Source organism: Perna viridis, chromosome 11 (genome assembly GCF_037379345.1).
Source record: "Perna viridis isolate PV_CMFRI_1.1 ecotype Kerala chromosome 11, ASM3737934v1, whole genome shotgun sequence".
Lineage (NCBI taxonomy): Eukaryota > Metazoa > Mollusca > Bivalvia > Mytilida > Mytilidae > Perna > Perna viridis.
The window spans coordinates 6,101,493-6,122,649 of NC_142455.1; the positions used below are offsets into that span (position 1 = coordinate 6,101,493).

Sequence of the window (21,157 nt, forward strand, 5' to 3'; positions counted from 1 at the left end):
CCAATGATAAGTAAGAGTTGTGTCCCTTATCCTAGGTCTACCGCCTTAAATAGGAAAAAAAGACAGTTATCCTCCACTGCAACAAAACAATGCAAGTGTGAGCTCTTCTCAATGTACAATGTACACCTAACCTAACTTTTTTAGCTACAATCTTAAAATTCAATAGTATTTAAATTTTGTCAATTAGACTAAGCATACTTTGGTAAAAATTCTTTTACAGATTGAGCTTAAAGATTTTCCTTTAAGACTTCAGTATGTATCAGGTGTGTATCAGGTATGGTAAAAGGTTGTTGACACTACAATGTTATCTAAGATAGAAGTATGGATGATAGCTTTATTATCCTTAAGTACTATTCTGTCTAAGAATCAGGAAAAAAGTGTATAAGGTGTGGCATATGAAGGAAAAAAACACAAAGATTTATTGTATTAACAAAATATTTTTACCTGATAACCTTCTGAAGTAACCATCAAATTATTTGTAAAATTTGCCTTTTTAAGATATTGATAGATCAAATTTAGTTGAAATGCACTATGGAAAAATGGCAGGAAAATTTTCCCACATTTCTTTCCATATATAACCAGTCAAAAAAAAACATCATCACAGATGCTTCAGGATAAATATAAATAGCTTTTCAATTGTTCCTAGATGTATTAAATATATTTGGGGCAAAAAAGACCAAATCGAGAATTACGATGTGCCACCCAGAGCATGATTCTTTCACAGAATGGTACTTAAATCACAAACCTGTAGGCAAGGGAATAATTACATGGTTGGTAACATTCATCAAAATGCGAGAAATACCACCTTAAACAAACTGTAAAAGTTCTGATATTCATTGGCACTTACATTGTATTAATATAGTCTGCAGTATTTGATGGAGAATATCACTTAAACTTATTCTGGTAGTTCATAAAAGTGTTTAAGTAGCCCTGCACATAAGAATCATGCAAAATTCATGGTTGGAAAGCCTACATATTTTTGATTTAGGTAATTTGTTTAAAATGTCATGGTAAACAGAAAGTAACATGTGGTTTTTCATATAACCCTTGATCATAGGAGATAAAAATTACATAGAAGGTACTGTAGAATTCAACTAAGGGAAAAAATTGTAAATGGCACTTAAATACGACACAAATTATTGGAATTTCAATGTGAATTATTTCCTAAGAGCAGGCAGATAAGAATGAATAATTATACATTTAATCATATAGACCTAAAAAGCAATTTAATAACAAAAATAAAAATATATAGTCTTTTTTAGATGTATCACATTTTACAGAATTTGCATGATTTTTACAAAGACTGCTACTTAAGTACTAAAAACATGTTTGTTATACATAAATATTGATAAACTGTAAACAACAATATATCTGACACATTATAAATATCAGTTCATATAAAACTGCCAATAGTAGAAGTGATTCATGACATAGAAAAACCTATCAAATCAACAAAGCTTTTTAGGTCTTTATATGCTATGCATTCAGTTAATGATAGTCCTGTCTGTATTAAGATAAGAATTGTTGACAAAACTATTCATTCATTTCCAACAAAAAATCAACTAAATTAAGGATGTAGACCTAGGGTAAGGGACACAACTCTTACAAATCACGGGAACGTTTGTACTCAGCAATTTACATCAATCTCATGTCAGCATCACAGTAACTTGGACTGATTTTATTCTGTTTCAAATGAAAACTTAAAGTCTTTAATGAAATACAATATGATACAAACATATCACTGATTTCAAGAGTTATGTCCCTTACCCTTGCTATACCTCCTTAACCCATTGATTTTGTATTTTGGTGGGCTGTTTTCCAATTCCATTACCAAATCTTAGATACAATTCTTGAGAGTATTTCTATCATAAATGTTATTTCATTACCCAACCATAGATACAGAGTATTTCTAATATGGGGTAGGCATTGCCTAAATCAGCAAACACCGTGAGCTTTACCTTACATGTACCGTCTGTGTGACACTCCTAAAAATAATAAAGGACTTTACAAAGGGAGGGGTGGGTCGACCCAGATGAAAATTTTTGCTTCACAAGTGCAATATTTTTATTTTTATTTCAGCAGCAAGCGAAATCAATCTTTCTATTTGAAAATCTGTCTTGTTAATTAATGGGGAAGTTTTTTTTCAATAAATGAATAACTTAAAATTTTCCCCCTACAAGTCCAACCCCATACCCCCCTTTCTCCTCGCTCTCAAAATGGTCGATAACTTTATCAATACTTTACATTCTTTATCCCTTAAGGGCATCTCTAGCAACATCCATTTCAGTTTTGGTCTGTCAGATCAGTCTGTACAGATACCGGAAATATTATAGTTCTACACAGATGGTTGGCATATTTTACACATATTATGCGACGTAAACAAAATTCAGACGACAGCTCCAAATTCCAAACAAGAAAATGATGTTTGCGCCCATATCTTAGAAAAACTATGCTAATATAATTGGAGGTATATTTTTTCTAAGACAGGTTAGGTTCTCGACAACAGCGACAGTGGAACAGCAGAGATGCACGTACATACATTGACATGTTTTCCAAACTTTTTTAAAACATCATGTTCACTTCTTTTAAATAATAAAAAAATAGAGAAAGACTCGTAAAACTATCAGAAAGGATGAATTTATTTTTACTGAAACGTAATCTTAATCTATGTAGTTTATTTGCTTGCTATCATACATGCAACTGTCGAAAGGATTTCACATTGTCAGAGAAAAGCAATTTTCAGCTAATCATCTTCTTATACATTTGCATGATTCTTAAGTGGACCTGTAGCAATACTAATATAATATATTAACACTAGTGACTCCTGCTTACTTGTATGGCATCAGCTTCCTGAAGATTTTTAACAACTCGACAAACCCCTGTTACCACACCATGACAAACTGGCATGCCTATAAATAATGCAAGTAAATGTGACAGAGGATTAAGAAAATATGACAATAACATTTATTAGCACAACTAACTTTACTTACAAAAACAGAACAGACAAAATATGACAGGAAGAGGGGTATATAACCTGTTTATTGCCTCATGAAACAGTTACAATGTAAGGACATTTGTATGATTACATCATATGTTTCAATCACAGTAATTAGGAATTAGTGATCATTGATCAAAAATCCTTTTTTACAAAACTTATTTCATGTTTGAGCTTGAACAGCCAAAGCAAGAAAGCAATCTGAAAGAATGATAACAAAAATTATATGTATATAGTTAGGATGGTAGGAGTGTCCCCAGCTTCTAGCTCTATGTTTCATTAACATCCACTAGAAAAGGAAATTCTTAGTGAGTTAAGGAGGTAGACCTAGAATAAGGGACGCAACTCTAACAAATCATTAGAACGTTTGTATTTACCATTTTACATCAATCTCATTTAAGCATCAAAGTAACTTGGACTTATATCATTCTTTTTCAAAGGAAAACTTGAAAGGCTTTAGTGAAATTGAATATGATACAAACATATTACTGATTTCAAGGGTTATGCCCCTTACCCTAGGTCTACCTCAGTAAGACAAAGAAAATCCACAACTGCTGATACATGTAAAATGATATATTTTGTAATGATTAATATGTACTTGTATGTAGTCAATGTATTTTTTTTTATTTTGTGCTGGTAGTTTTAAGAGAGTACAAAGTATACTGTGATATAATATAATTTCAAAAGTAACACGCTTTCTGATTGGTTAAAAAATTTATCCATCATCTCATTGACCTAAATTTTGTAATGTGATTATTACATCATGATGACAACCCCTTTAAATGACTTACTCCTTAAATATTGATACAAAAACTAAACTACAAGGAATGACTGTTATATTTTTTTCTGTGTATAAAGAAATAACCAGCATGGTAGGTTGTTTCTGAATGTGCACCACAGGCATTGAAGATATTTGAATCAGACAAAAAAAATTAACAGTTCATAATCTGGAAACTAAAGTAATTTTTTTCATTTCTAATATCCATCTAAATCCTTATAGATTGAAACAATAGCAAAAAAACAATGGATTATAAAAAATTATTTTTGAATGGTTATATATTTCATTCTAGATATATTTTCAGGCATTAACAAAATCTCAAATGTTATGTTCAATACCTTCAGGTAGATTTTAATCAAATTAATTAGTTTTATATTTTAATTACTAATGAGTTAAATTTAAAAAAAAACACAAAGTTACTCTTGATCATTTAAGTTCTTTTTCTTTCAGGACAGACACAGACAGACAGACTAATTCAATATTTTGGACTATTATCACATCCCATGAAAAATCTGCCAGACCAAAAATATTACTTGTCACTTAAGAGATATTATAGATGTGGAACATCATAAAAAGAATATTTACACAGTACATTTTGACCTACCCTATTTTCTAAGATGTGAGTTTGGTACAAGTTAAAAATAGGTAAGGAATGATGGACAGACAGTTTTTCAAGTAGTTTGTCCAAACATGTAACATAAATTTACCTTTTAATGAGAAAGTTGGGGTTCTGAGACTAGATAGATCCTCTTCTGTTATCTAAAAAACATATTGTATAAATAAACAAGAAATAATGGTTTCACTCAAATCTAAGTCTTTTGATTATAAACTGTGTTACAGTACCTGAACTGATCTGTGCAACAAAAATTGCTATCGGTCATCAATCACCGATCAGTTTCCAGTCAGTCATGGATCCATTGATCTGGTGATCGCATCATGTGACCACAGAGCGGTCAATGTATTTTACGGTTTTTGTTGTTTTCTTTGTCAATTTTGCACACATTAACATAATGCAATACATTTAAACATCAATTTATACTTTTATTTTACATTTCTTTTCTTTAAAACATATATTACATCATTTTGCATAATAAAAATGCCATCAGATCGGTCACTGGTCATCGATCCGTCAGTGATCAATCAGTCAACGTTCATCGATCCATCAAATCGTTGCACAGATCGGTACAAGGACTGTAAATATATATTATTTATTTTCTTTGCATGTATTGGGCTGCATGATGTGCATGGCTTTGGGAAATTATACATGTTTCTACCAATAAAAATGTTACCAAACTGAATCCTTAAATGCATTATTTCTGACATATATCCTTCAAAAAACATGCATGTCAACTTGGAAACTTGACATGTTTTGTGATGTACGAACTATTGATTTTTCAACAACTAATACTTATGAAACTTTGTACAAATCAAAACTAGTTTTTTTTTTTACAAAGGAACAATTATCATACACCAATACTGAGAAAAATGATATTTGCCAATACGTTCATTAGATAGAATCAGTGAGAATTGGAAACCACAGAAATTAAGTGTAAATGTTATCAAGAATCAGGCAAAGTGGGAAAAATCAGAAACATGCATGTCAAAACCCCTACGATCTGATGATGATATATTACTAAAGGATGCTTTCACTAAAGGGTATGTAAGTCTCGTTCTAATTTCATTTTCTCTATCGGAATTTCTGATGTAAAACGTATTGAAGACCGATCTATATTTTATTGTTTACTTCCAGGTGCACCTGGTCCATGCTTCAAGTTGTTGCTCATTTATTTTTGTTTATTTGTATGTATTATTTTGATTATTTAATGTTCGTTGGTGTGTGTGTGTATGCTCTCCCTGTCTGGTCTCTATCCTTTGATTGCATTGTTATGATTTCCAATAGAATCATGGCTCCTTTGATTTCTCTTTAATGCATATGTACATCCATTAATATTTATTTTTTTGTTCACTTAAATGTAGTATTTCCACATATATTGACCAAGATTCAATCAGTTTTCATTGTTGGGTTGAACTGTTTTTTTGGTTTTTTTTCAGTTTCAATAATGATGGCCTAGAATCTAGGTTCTATTGTATCAGGGAGTGAAAATCCTTGGTAACTTGACTAAAACAAAAAAAATATATAGGTACTGTTTTTCAAGAAACAATATCACAAATTACAATTTGATTAGATGACAAGATTACCCTTTAAGGAAAAATAATCTCATCACCTACTGCCATTCTAGCTTGCTTGCTTTGAAATATTAGATAGGCAAATGGATAAACAAATGTGTTAAATATGTTTTCATAAGAATACATGTCTGGTCAGTTGTCCAAAAAAGAAAACAAAATCCTTTATTCAAAAAGATCTCCACATGTACATTGACTGTCATTCTATCTTGTTTACTTTGAAATAGTTGTGGGTAAATTGATATACAAATATAGTTATGATTTTCATAACCTGATATATTTGTCTAATTTACTACCTAGAGCAACAAATAATGTTGGTACTTCTGGGTACTCGAAACACTGTATAACAATGCAAAATCTTCTAGTTTATGTTTTTTTTTCTTATTTGCCCTTAACACTTAACTCAATGCCCTTTAAATGACAAATCTCAATTCTTTTGATAGTAGACTAGGACCCATTCTGTTGAAAATCACGGGGTCACATGACGAGACTTACATACCCTATTTAAAAAGATCGTCATTTAATCTCCACATCACTGTATTTGCTCAGAATTTTTTCAATAGAATGTTAGAAAAAAGAACTTTTTGACAGAGTTATCTGCCCTTGAAATATTTATTTTCAGTGCATTTCAATGAAATTATAACTCAATGCACCATCATAATATAGAAAATATCGTCTTTATTCCTTGATTCTGATGGAGCAAATGTCAAATTACACTTTCATAATGGCGGGTTTTTTTTAAACCATTTTTCACCTACTGCCTGATTCTTACAGAGACTGAAACTTAATACATGTACCAAGTACACTCTTTCAACCCCTTAGGTACCCATCTACAATCCAAAATTTCTTCAGGACATGATCAGAAATAACAAGCATTCTGAAAGCATTGCATGGCATTTTCAAGCACCTGAGTTTTTTTTTTTATTGGAGTTCATTATCTTCATATATCTGTGTGTAACTTTTGGTTCCTTTATGCTATGCCACTAGATCATTGGCTGTTGTTCTTCCCATGATCATGACATTGCTTTGTGAACAAATATCCCCATTTTTTATGGTATTTTCATCATTTCCTCTTACTTACTGAGACTGGCCTTCCTTGATTCATCTTGTTAAATTTTAATGCCATCTGTTTTGGATATAATTTTTGTCTCTTTATTGCTCTGTAAAAATAAAGTTAAAATTGGTAAGGGAATATCCTCCACAGTATGTATACAGTCATCAACATGCAAGTGTGGAAAATATACAAAAAAAATAAAGCAGAAACTTTGGTAATGATGCTATATACATGTAAGTGAATGATTTTTCATACCTAATGTTGTAGGTATTATACCTTTCAATTTTTTTTAAAATACCATTTAGAATCATTTCACAATCTATTTGAAGAACATTGTTGTCAAACTCTGACCCAACTTCAAGAACAAAACAAATAAAGAAACAATACTGTAGTTTTCCAATCAAACCTTGAAATAAGTCTTGGAGATCTTGTTTCTATAAGTTTTCCTATTTCAATGTGTGTCAGAAAGAATAACAAATCCTTTTCTGGAAGTCTACCCTGAAAAAAAAAAGCATTTCATTTGCTATCATATATCAAATCTCCTTTATCATTCATACCATTTCAGAATATAGAAAATGCAGTTAAATGTAGATCAAATTCTCTAGATTTTCCTATTTTTTCTCAGAAAGTGGTGGACATACTTTAAAATTTCAAATGAAACTAAAAAAAAAACTGTTGGCAAAGCAAACTACAGAATACTCATGTTCCTCTACCCAGTAAATATACATGAATAAACAGTAATTAAACAGGAAGATGATGTCACTTCCCTCTGAAATCAAATCCCACCATTTGGCACATCTATCATGCCTATACAAAGTTTCTGTCAAAGTTTTAATTTACTCTTATAAGTAGTTGCAAAGAAAACTGTTACACAAGAGATATGGATGAACACATGGACCACAAAAGGAGGGATGAACATCATAATATATATTTACATCTGACAGCAGAGGGTGGAAGGCATGAAAAGATATGAATCTATGTTACCTCCTTCACCATCATATCAGCTAAGGTCCAGTAGGCCTCCTTAAATTTATCTGCTACTTTAATACTCAATGACTACAAAATAGATGATCAAACAGTTAAAATAAATACAATTGTACTAAAGCTCATCATCACTTTTTTTCAAAAATCTAATAATGTGAAAATGAAAAATAGGAAAACTAAGAAAAACAAGAAATTAACCTGACTAAAATTTGATAAAAAAAATTCAAATGAGTTTTTTTAATTGAAAAGCATGAACTTAAATTTCATGGATGGGTGAAAATTTCACATACAACAGCTAGCAATTTGATACCAAATATTTTGCCAAAGGCAAATTAAAGCAAAGCATAAAAAAGTTTATTTACTTTTCCCCATTCTCTCTGTCCAACTGCTTTTCTAGCTTTTGGTAAAACCCACTTCAACACTTGTCTGAAAAGAATCAACACATACATGATAAAGTTACACGCACTGTCTTACAAGTTACCCCTGCTCGTTCCATATAAGGTGAAAAAAGGAAAAACTCTCCAATAACACGATGTTGATGTCTGTTCCCAACCAAAATCATGCCCCATCTATATAAAGCAACATACTACTTTTGAAATCAAACCATTCATGGGAGCCAACATATTTGTAATGAAATTAAGATGGATGGGCAGATTGACAAAATGGTAAACAGATGAGATTGAAAAAAAAATAATTTGAAAGCTACTAAAAATCACATATTACATCATCTCAAAAAGTATTTTGATAAAGAAGTTTCCATCATTATCTGTGATGAAGAATTAGCAACACAAAAAGTATAAATGAAAAGAATGCCATGGAAGAAATAATGCAGCGAACACTAAAATAACAATAGATGGAAACGACAAAGTTCAACAAAAAATAATTGAAAAAAATGAATTATCATTGAGGTTGTAATCTTGTTATTACAATCAAAGTACATTGTACAAAGTACAAAATACAATGAAACCTGTCTAAACCAAGCACTTAATAATTAGAAAACCTGTCTAATCAAAACATGGAATAATCAGAAAACAAATCTAAACCAAGCACTGAAGTTAGAAAACCTGTCTAAACCAAGCACTGAATAGAAAACCGGTCTCATCCAAACACAGAATAATTAGAAAACCTGTCTAAACTAAAATACTGGATAGTCAGAAAACCTGTCTAAACCAAGCATTGAATAATTACAAAACCTGCCTCATCCAAACACAGAATAATTAGAAAACCTGTCAAAACCAAGCACTGAATAATTGGAAAACCTGTCTAATCCAAGCACTGAATAATCAGAAAACCTGTCTTAACCAAACATTAAATAATCAGAAAACTTTTCTATACTGAAACTTAAATAATCCAAAAACCCATCTGAACCAAACCCTGAATAATCCAAAATCCTTCCTCACCCAGACACATTCTAAAGTCCCTTTATATCAACTGAAATTATTTTGAACGTAGGTAAACCAAACACCTGTCAAAACAAAACTTATTTTCAGGAGGTAGACCTAGAGTAAGGGACGTACTCTTGAAATAAGTGTGGTGTCCATTATCCTAGGTCTACCTCCTTAAATCCAAAAGGGGTTTGATTGGGACAGGTTTCTTTGTTTAATTATTCGAAATTTGTTCACTATTTTTAACCATAGCTTTTTGTGTTATGTACTACATTTACTAATACATGTATCAGGAAATGTACAGTCTTGGTTGTAAGTATGACAGACATGGTTTTTTTATGAATAGTTTCACATAATTTATTTTGGGGTTTTCCTATCATTGAAGACTGTGTGGTGACCTGCACAAGTTCAATTGTTCAATGCTTGGCATTTTGTGGATGACTATCTCATTGGCATATCTCCTATTTTTATATGTAAACTTGTCAAATACCAAACATATCTTTACACAGGAGAGTGCACTGAGTTTACAGTTACAGCAACAGATGACATACTTAGCCATCCATGGCAAAGGGGTTTTAATCTTAGCTATGGCCTCTCCACAACTCAGTGTTTCTCTTGGCTTTTGGTCATATAACTTGCTCTTCAAAACAATCTAAAACACAGGTAAAACAGCTTGGTATAAGAAAACACCTTTAGATATTATCATATAATTTCTTAAAATAAATAAACAGTACTTTATATTACTATAATCAATGACAATAACTTGAAGTTGTGCATGAAAATATGGATTTTTTTCCAGGAATATATACGGCTTTCATTTGATGATCTATCCTTTATAATGAAGTCTGAATCCCATAAAAGAGAAATTTAGAATACAATAAGCAATGAATATACAGTCAAAAAAGCTACTAAAAATTACTGAAGTGATAAAAAAGTGAAATTCAAAAATTCTGCAGTTCTTAAATGTTAACCTTGAGTGACTTGACAAGTTTTTCTGGCTGTGATCTCCATGACCTTTCATAAAACTCAGCCTGAAATACCAAATAAGTTGTTACAAATATAATATTTTTCATTCCAAAATTGCTAAATATAAAACTTTCAAGTTCTTAAGATACATGTATTTACAAGGTGTCCTTAGTAAACTTCAATTCTTTTTTAACATATGGATCTGCAAAATTAATGTGATATTGACATTAATTAACTTTTTGTAAGAAAGATGTCAAAAAAAATCTAGAAAAAAAAGTTTTCTTTATCATAAACTGTGAAAAATTACAAATATAGCCCCTTACATTGTTTTCATTTACAGTAATACAACTTCACAAAGCAAAATGTTTTCATTAGTCATGATTACAAATCCCCCCTTCTACTCTAAAATTCAAAATGAATACATACAGAAGCAGATGTGGGACAAAGACAAACCTAAAACACAAAATTTAACCTTCATACCAAAATTAAGTTTCAGTATCTGTAAGAATCAGGCAGTGGATGAAACATGGTATGAAAAAAACCTACCATTTTGGAAGTTAAATTTGACTACCGGTATTTGCACAACCAGAATCAAGGAAAAAAGATAAGAATTTCCATATCATGTTGGTGCACCACGTTTATAATTTCATTGAAATGCACTGAAAATGAATATTTCAAGGGTAGACAACTCTGTCAAAAACCTCATTATTCTAACATTTTATTGAAAAAAATTCTGAGCAAAGTCAGTGATGCAGATAGCAAATATTGGTCTTTTCAAATAGAGAAAGTATCCTTGTATAATATTACATTATCAGATCAGTGGGGTTTTGACATGTATGTTCCTGATTTTTCTCATTTTGCCTAATTCTTACAAATACATACACTTAAAGTCATTTGAATTAAAGAAGTACAATTCAATTGCCCTAACACATGTCTATCAAAAATGTATAAATTTACCTCTCTAACATATCTGTGACCATGATCTTCCATGAATTTATCAAAAGCAGCCTTTAAACTGTGGTGCTGGTTGTTTTTTAATATCTTTACACATTCCTACAAATATAAAGTGAATATGCTCTGACTTCAACTCTAGAGGTCAGGGTGCAATTAAAGTATTTGTTTTATTGCTGAGGTTCCAATGTGGAAAAGACATACATGTATATCAAATATACTGTTTAAAATATACTTTTTTTGTATATGCATTATACGTGATTGTTAAAACCCCATTGCTTACCCTATTTCACACCCCTAGGCCTAGATCACATACATTATATCACACTCCTTGGCCTAGATCACATACACTATATCACACTCCTTGGCCTAGATCACATACACTATATCACACTCCTTGGCCTAGATCACATACATTATATCACACTCCTTGGCCTAGATCACATACACTATATCACACTCCTTGGCCTAGATCACATACACTATATCACACTCCTTGGCTTATATCACATAAACTATATATCACACCCCTAAGCTTCTATCACATACACTATATCACACCACTAGATCTATATCATAAATCTTTTAAAGCACCCCCACATACCGTATTAACCCTCCCATAGATCACCCCAAGGGCTGGTGGCAAATGGGGTAATGTGCGATGGTAGTATGCTGAAGTGTGCCGATTGTTGACTGCCAATAGTAATGCATAAATACATTGGTCACTACAAAGAAGTGGTTTTTTTGTACTTCGCTGAAATGTTTTGACTATCATGCAGATTTTTTTTTGTTGATACCGTAAATATACGATTATCTTGAAATTCTACCAATATGATATTAGTCTACATGCAATCAGAAAAAAACTGCTTACATTTCATTCATACTTCCAACTATCGAGATAATTATAAAAACAAAATTAATCATTTTTCTCCATTTTTTTCCTACACCCAATTGAAAATTGAACAAAACTGGCAGTCTCTTAGAAGGACGAGTACTCTTTAATACGAAAATACTCCTTGACTAGCTTAGCTATAAAATGGCTATGGACAGCTTTAAAACTTCTGTATTAGTGTATAAACTACATGTACTACATGAAAAACTGATCAACAGTACCTGTAGAATTTGCAAATACAAATGTAATGTAGTATAAGACGGCACTTTTTTTCTGCATGTGTGTCATCCTGCTGCTAAGGTTATCAAAGAATGATTGATGCTACAGAGGTCTAGATGGATTAACGGACAATACATAATATGAAGAGAAACGTGCCAGTCTGGTCCACCGGAACTTCAACATTCTATTACACTCTTAACTCGTATATTCCAGTTTCTATTTCGCCTTTCAATTATAGAATACGCTCCATGATTCGTTGTGAAAGCATGTTTTACTTTTTCAAAAGGTAAAAACACATGATATCAAATTTATAAAAAATCGACAGTTTTTCCGATTTTTAATACAACTATACATGTAACAAAGTTGTCCCGGAAAATCTTTTAATTATATCTATTATAGTTTTCATGATGCATGAAATACGACTTTCAGTATCCGCTATCTTTTGTAACCCATAGTTATAGTTTATGTTTCTCGAATGACCTCAAGTACTGTAACCTATCTTTTAAGTTTTGATACTGCATTAAATACATGTACTGTTATCACTCTAAATTAGTAATGATGCATGCCGTGTTTGTTTATACAGGCAACAATATACTAGCTACTTTCATGACTCCCCTTTCAATTTGTTAGTTTTCTCTATAACATTGTACGCAATTATGCACGTAAAATTTCATGGCGACGTTGAATGGGGTATACCAACACAATTCCACGCATTTGTGCTAGACATCCAACATACTTCAGTGTTGACCATCGCAGATCAGCTTGACTATTGCACTTCGGCGTCCCCATCGCACTTCCGAGTCTTACATATATATAAATTATTATTTAGCATTATCATTTGCTTTATCAGCCCGAGGTCATATCATCAGCCCTGAGAGCAATCAGGCTCGAGGGATGATTACATGGACTTAGGCTTATAAAGCATATTATGTGATTAATACTATGTAATAATTTGTTTATCATATGCTCCAAAACTTAGTCAAATGTCTTGTACAATATGAACGAGGACTATCTCCATCGTGTCCATGTTTGTTAACAAATAAAATTCTCCATAAATGACTGGAAAAGGGTATATTAAAATTTTCGATCAATGATGAAGAGGCATGTGATAAATTCCGCAAGTGCATCTTTCTTGGTCCCCTGTGTCTATTCATTAGGAAACATGATTGTAAGCAATTTTGAATTTTCCAGAAATGATCGGAAAATGGTGTAATAAAGCTTAAAAACAATGAGGAAGAGGCAAATTTTGGAAATAGATCTGTATTGGCTGGCTGTAGTTTTTATTAGAAAACCATTCAAGTTTTTAAGATTTATTGAGAGGTAAAATTTTGCCTTTATTTCTAATAAACGTGTGGTAAAGATCAATGAAATACACCAGGATTGTCTATCTTTTACCACAATTATCACCTATATTTAGGTTAAGTTTAGAGGTTACATCAGTAAATGGTTAATTTGCAATACTAGATATCAATGTAAAATTTTTATTTATTCTTGGGTATCAATTTTTTGTTCAGTTTTGTTTTTTTTCCTATCCAATATTTCATGGGTTTTAAATTCAGAGCTAGGGTTTCAGATTAATATATATTTACCTCTTCAGATGAGGATAAAAACTGCTCGTTACAACCAGCATTTTCTATTTCTTTAGCTAATTTCTAAAGTATAAAACATAATTAGCTATCAGCAACAATTCAAACCCCATTAGCAATAACCATTAAGCAGTATGAACAGAAAACAAAAATATTCTGCATAGTAGACAAGATTTATTTAATTTCATAGCCACAATGTCTAAGTAGCTTTGCTTTTAAGATATTTGCGTTAGTTTCACCTTAAAACTTAAATAAAAGAAAAGATATTTCATAATTTTTCTTTAAAATAACAGGTGTAGAATAAAACTAAAGAATTACAGTAACTGTGACATGTGTGAGCATAGCTTACAGAGATATTCACTATGTTGAGTATGTACACAAATACTTTCTAACAAAACTTATTAAAATTAAAAGTAAAACACAACAGATGCATCAACTATATGAATGTTTTCAAGATACAAAGTGGCCTGGGTACCTCATTTTGTAAAAGTTACTGACAAGAAAACTCAAAATAAGGATGTAAGAAAACCCAAAACCTTTCATATTTAAAAAAAAAAATCAAAATAGGAAGTGCATAATGGCCTTTCCAAACAATCATTCCCAAAAAGTTTCACTAAAATCAATCCATTAATGATACAAAAGTGTGATTGACAATAAGACAAAAGAACACACTGACATAAAGATGGGTGGACAAATGGATGGACATCCTTATCACCATAAAGCGCCCCTCACTTAAGTAAAGGACATTGCCAAGTTCATGAATTTATGTAAATACAATATCTACAATAACCTGTATTGCTGCGGGGACCTCAGCACTATAAACTTCGTCACACTTGGACAACAACAAGGCAACATCTGCACAAACCTCTGTAGTGTATTCTGCAAATAGATTAAGGATTAAACAAAGATAAAATTGAAATACTCATAAGTAAATCCTGAACAAGAACAACTAGAGACACCCTCAGGAATATCTAACCTTGTACATGTATGTAAAAAATAAAGTCATGCTACTCTCATACTGTAGTCCATCCCCATTACTGTTTACAATGTGGTCAGGAAGAAACTTTCTAAGTTCAAAGGACAATAACTCTTCCAAAAGTGTCAGAACCTTGTTTAATATGGTAGTAGCAATCTTTAGTATAAATTTTATGAAAATTAAAAAAGAAATGAAGGCGGTGACAAGGTTGTACAGACCGACAGAAAAATCGAATGAGTTGATACTTTATTTACCATAGTTCTAAATGGAACCAAAGAACTTTGTAAACATGCTTAGTGCTATTCTATAAAAAGTGTCCAGGGGCTGAATGCAGTTAATTTATTGATGTGTTGCTTGGAGGTAAATTTGAATTTTTTTTCAAGACAAATACATTGCTTCCTTTTTTTTAATATGCTGGTGGTACCCCTAAATATCGTGAGCGTTCTGCACCCAGGACACACCATTTTTGGAATTGCTCTTATATCCAAAGCTTTATATGTGACTATACCATATCAAAATGTCTTTTATCGTTTTCAGACTTGTTTTTAATCTTCATTAAAGATATAACATTCTCACATGTTTTGCCCAGCAGTAAGGACTGTTCACTTCATTTAAGATATGTTATATACTAACCTGTTTTGCCCTGCAGTAAGGTCTGTATACTCACCTGTTTTGCCCTGCTGTGAGGTCTGTACACTTCATCAAAGATCTTACATATTCACCTGTTTAGCCCGGCAGTAAGGTCAGTACACTTCATCAAAGATTTAATATACTCACCCGTTTTGCCCTGCAGTAAGGTCTGTACACATCATTCAAGACATTATTTACTCACCTGTTTTGCCCTGCTGTAAGGTCTGAACACTTCATCAAAGATCTTACATAGTCACCTGTTTTGCCCTGCTGTAAGGTCTGTACACTTCATCAAAGATTTTATATACTCACCCATTTTGCCCTGCTGTAAGGTCTGTACACTTCATGAAAGACATTATTTACTCACCTGTTTTGCCCTGCTGTAAGGTATGTACACTTCATCAAAGATCTTTCATAGTAACATGTTTTACCTTGCAGTAAGGTCGAAATACTTCATCAAAGACGTTATATACTCACCTGTTTTGCCCTGCATAAAGGTCTGTATACTCACCTGTTTTGCCCTGCAGTAAGGTCTGTACACTTCATTAAAGATGTTATATACTCTCCCATTTTGTCCTGCAATAATGTCTGTACACTTAAAAACATTATATAGTCACCTGTTTTGCCCTGCAGAAAGGTCTGTATACTCACCTGTTTTGCCCTGCAGTAAGGTCTGTACACTTCATCAAAGATGTTATATACTCACCTGTTTTCCAGTGCAATAAGGTCTGTATACTCACCTGTTTTGCCCTGTAGTAAGGTCAGTATACTCACCTGTTTTGCCCTGCAGTAAGGTCTGTACGACAACAGTAGCCCATGTTCCTGATTGTCCACTCTTCACCAATGATGTCTCCCAGATCTATAAAATATACAGCAAAATAATAATAGGATAGTTAATTGGAAAGAGTTAATAACCAAAATATTATCACGAGTGCTGGAGAACACCTAGATTAAACAAGTGAACGGAACTTGTTATGTGCACGAGTTAAATCTTCAAGTGTTCTTAACACTCATTCCAATTAATTATCCTATTTATTATAAACATTTTCTTCATATTTTATTGATATTTCAACATAAATTTTAAATTTTGTGATTGGCTGTTTTTTATCAGATTTCACAGTATGATCACACATGATCACTTGTGTCAAGAACACTTCAGGATTTAACTCGTGCACAGAACAAGTTCCGCACACATTAAATCTAGGCGTTCTTCGGCACTCATGATAATATTTTGGTTATTCACTCTTTCCAATTAATTATCCTTTTATGATTAAAGTCAGATCATTGGATAAAACACTGCTACCTATATAATAATTTGTAGTAACTTGTAGTAGGTATGTAAGTCATGTTGTTCATTGGAAGAGTAATCAAGGGAACCAAGTTTAAAGTATAGTACATATTCAAATGCAAATTGGAAGAAAAACTGCCTAACAAGGCAAAAAAATATATGACACTACTTTCGCATTGAACATTTTATTGCCAAGAAAAATTATGTTTTACATAAATTTGAAGAGATTTCAGACATTCGATAACTAAAAATGTGTTTATTTGACTTTAAAACACAAGACAGTATTTCTTCTTTTTTTAATATCAAAGTGTAAATTGAAATGCATGTATCATGGAATGATTGTTTCTTGAGAATAAGAGAGTAAGTGAGAAAAGTGCAGTTTTTCAAACTATATAATACAGTGAGGAAAATATACATGTTTACAAAGCCCTATTACACTCTAGTCAGGTAGTGATGTAGGGGGATGTTGTAAAACCCTGACTACATTAAAAAAAAAAAGACATGTCATGAGACTCAATATTTTATCCAAAATGAGTCCCAATCTACCATTTGAATGCATGGAAACTTTGTCATTTCATAAACACGGAGTTCAATACTTTAAGGAAAAAAATGTTCTGTGTTAAAAAAATACTGGTAAAATATGACAAATATATATATTTTTACATGATAAAAGTGTTTAGAAAAACAATGAGGAGAAGATTTTGCATTGTAAAGCAGGGTTTTAAGTCCAGGAAGTAAACAATAAAATACAGATCAATCTTCGGAATTTCAGCAAGTTCCACATTAAAAATCTGTTAAGGAAAATGAAACTAGAATGACATTTAAAAACCCTCATGACCACATGTACATTGGAACAGGTTATAAATTCAATTACAGGAATTTTGTGGAGTAATAAATCATGTATTTTTTTTTAAATTGGATATTTATTTTAATAGTATCTTCTTTTTTAGGAATATGAAGATAGAGAGAATATTTTAACATTTACAAGCTTCCATTTTTTAACTTTGGTGGAAAAATAATATACTGTGCTAAAGCATATATGGCATATAAAATGCCTGTCCATTATTGGATTTATTTTTTATGTACAGTGTTTAGGTTCTAACATGTCTAAGTCCCATACTCTGAAGCAAAACGCTCTACATTGCACAAAAAAAATATTTCAAATAGCTTAAATCATTTTTGTGTTATACAACCTGTGGATGCACAAAGAAAGAACAGACAGGATTACAGCAGCATACAATAACATTGTATGTCCATCATAAAACAGGTGCATAAAAACTGGGTGATATATGGGCTAAAAGATCCCAAGCAACCCCTTTATTACCTACATCATAATAGTCAGTAATTTTAGTGTTGAGGTCTTGATAGAACCCTCTACAATCATTCTGTCCCTCTCCTATCTTGTAGCTCTTCACTTTATCAAACCATGCATCACATCTGGTACCTCTATCTTTCAATTTCTGAAGATAAAATAAACCACTATTAATTGATAGTTTCTAATTTTGTTTTAAAAATTTGAATATCTAAGATTATTGCAATTTTTGACAAAAATTCTAAAGAAAATCTGTTAATTTTTAAAAAGCGTTTTTAGCAGAATCCACATCGGCAAATGAAAGTACAATTATGTATTTATTATTATCTGTTTCCTTTCTGAGCACAAAGAATCTGTCAACATGATGGTAAAAAATTTATTATATATAAATTAAGATTTCATAGCCCTCATTTTTTATTGTAGTTTTCAAACAGTAAATATTAAAATCTTAATACAACATGATACATTACATGTTGGCTCAACTTACTCGTAAAGAAGATGAAAATACAGCTATGCGTTTAAAAAAAGAGACTCTCCCGCCACAATAATCTGCTACATCCTTGTATGGTAAGTCATCAACAGCCTGACCAATCAGACTCAGTTCGGCAGCATCCTTTTTGCCGATGATGTTGTTGATCGACATAGAGTCAATTAACTGCAAAACGTTAAGATAGTTAAGAAAGGAGCTTCTTGAGATTTTATGTGCTTAAAGAAAAATGTGTAGAAAGTGTGGCACATGAAGAAAAAAAAAGGTGCAGATGTTATATTGCATTATCCAAGTCTTTATACCTCTTATCTTCCAGAAACAACCATCAAATTGTTTGTAAAGTTTGCCTTTTTATGATAGATACATATCAGGGTAAGAAACTCGCTAAAATTCTGGTCAGTCCTCCTTACAATTTTTCAAGACATTTACTACATGGCTACATAGATTTTTGCTCAAATTAGCCAGCCCTGCCAAAAATAGCCAGTCTAGGGCTGGCGGGCAGGTTACTATTTCTAAAACTGTACATATGTAGGTCAATTTTCGTTGAAATGCAGTGGAAAAATGGAAGGAAAATTTTCCTGCAGTTTTTCTCTATATCAGCAGTAAAAAAATCTATCTATGTCACCCATGCTTGAGGATCAACTTAATAGTTTTTGAATTGTTTACTAGGTGTATTGAATAGTCAATACATTTGTGGCAAAAAAGACCAAAATGAGGAAAATAATATACTACTGATTGCCTGTTCTTAGAAAGAATGGTACCTAAGTTGCAGTCTTAATAAAAATCAGAGAGGAGGTATTTCGTTAACCTTCCAAGTTCACTTTTATTTCCTTAATTTCTAATTCAGAAATTGTTACAGACCACCAGTCTTAGTGTCAATCGACTGTTACACTTTTGTGATAAAATTAAATAGATCCTGTATAAAATTTGCACTTCAGAAGAGTATTTATTCCTGTTTTGGCTAATTAAAGTGGGAAATGAAAAAATATCTTTCTTTAAAATACAGATCTGTATACAGAAATGACTATATATGAATTTAAGTTACGTAAAAAGTAGCATTTGAAGACAGAAAATGCATTTTTTTTTCAATGCTTTTTTCTGTACCTTAAAGTACATCTACCCATTATAAGTGTCTGAACTTAATATGAATAAGTACTTGTTAATATTTCAAAGATATATGGGGTTTAAATTATGGTAGTTAAATGGGTCTTATTTCAATAATACAGTATTACAAATTCAAATCCTTTAAAATATTGTTACTTCATTCTCTGTATCAGTATTTCACATGCTAGAACTTCTGCTTTCTATTTTGATTTGCTTGCTAACAGTACCTCAGCTGATCCAAGCAACTATAATTGTGATCGTTCATCGATCATTAATCTGTTTCCTGTCATTTATGGATCCATCAAATTGATCGAATAAACTGGTGAATGCTTCCTTTTTACATCATGTGACAGATGACTGGTTTATATATTTTACATATTGGTTTGTTTTGGTTTTTCATTTTTACACACATTAATTAAATCATATAAATTAGGGCAATAATTAATTTACTTGTCTATTGAATTTACTATTTTTAATAACATACAAAATGTTGATTAATTATTTTTAAATCAAAATAAATTTAATATGGCACTTTATTTGATTCATTCTAATTAAAATTCTTAAGTATACATGAACCGATCATTTGTCATTTTCCATAACAAAACCGTGATCAGATCGGTCACATATTGGTTTTTAATCTGTCAGCAATCAATCATTTGTAATTGAATAGTTAAATAGTTGCAGGGATCAGTTCAGGAATGGTATGAGTACCTTTTGTAGACTATTTTTGGATTGCTCTTCTTTGCTTCTTGTTCTACTGCTGTTGATGAAAGGTTACTCCTTGGAACATATGCAGCACAACAATAGTTACCAGTAAAAGTGTATTTGATTTGTATTCTCAAATTTATCATTTGATTGGCATCTTACCGTCATGTTTATAAAGAGTGTACCGCAGCAACTGGTTACCACGGTGTCAGGATGTTTAATCAGAGGTCCAGCAGATGTAATCTCAGCAAATCCCTGAAACATGTCATGTTAATATATCAATTTTCCCTGTCACTAATGAGAAAAAAATTTCATGGGGACTAATTTCAGTTTTCATGGTTGGTCAAGTCAATTATTAAAATTTCTAACGAAAATGTAATTTTTCATTTAAAATTTTTGCTTTATTATAAAATTAATATCAAAACCCATAAACCAACAACATGCCAAAAAAAACAAAGACAGATAATACTCAAGAATAATAGGACTTTAACAGTATTGTGAACATAATTAAACCCATATTTCCATATTACAAACATTTATCAAAAATTTCAAATAAAATGTTAGGTCTTCACTTTCAAAATTTCAACAATTTGGCATTTATATTGATGTGCTGAACTGAATCTTTTCGTAAAAACATAACTGACTAATTATTTAATTGAAA

The 21,157-nt window shown here is 31.6% G+C and overlaps 1 protein-coding gene across 2 annotated transcripts in view; it reads right to left on the reverse strand.

Annotated features, from left to right (window-relative positions):
- Positions 1-21,157, reverse strand: part of LOC148602736 (uncharacterized) — a 72,821-nt gene that overhangs the window by 20,362 nt on the left and 31,302 nt on the right. For both annotated transcript variants that reach the window (XM_088551734.1, XM_088551733.1), the window contains exons 24-38: positions 20,659-20,751; positions 18,688-18,855; positions 18,217-18,348; positions 16,375-16,459; positions 14,785-14,873; positions 13,998-14,060; positions 11,304-11,399; positions 10,352-10,411; positions 9,932-10,032; positions 8,358-8,421; positions 7,996-8,067; positions 7,418-7,509; positions 7,039-7,117; positions 4,481-4,532; positions 2,833-2,909 (exon numbers count right to left, since the gene is read on the reverse strand). In XM_088551734.1, the coding sequence (XP_088407860.1) occupies positions 2,833-2,909; positions 4,481-4,532; positions 7,039-7,117; positions 7,418-7,509; positions 7,996-8,067; positions 8,358-8,421; positions 9,932-10,032; positions 10,352-10,411; positions 11,304-11,399; positions 13,998-14,060; positions 14,785-14,873; positions 16,375-16,459; positions 18,217-18,348; positions 18,688-18,855; positions 20,659-20,751 (1,323 nt within the window). The remainder of the gene's footprint in view (positions 1-2,832; positions 2,910-4,480; positions 4,533-7,038; positions 7,118-7,417; positions 7,510-7,995; positions 8,068-8,357; positions 8,422-9,931; positions 10,033-10,351; positions 10,412-11,303; positions 11,400-13,997; positions 14,061-14,784; positions 14,874-16,374; positions 16,460-18,216; positions 18,349-18,687; positions 18,856-20,658; positions 20,752-21,157) is intronic.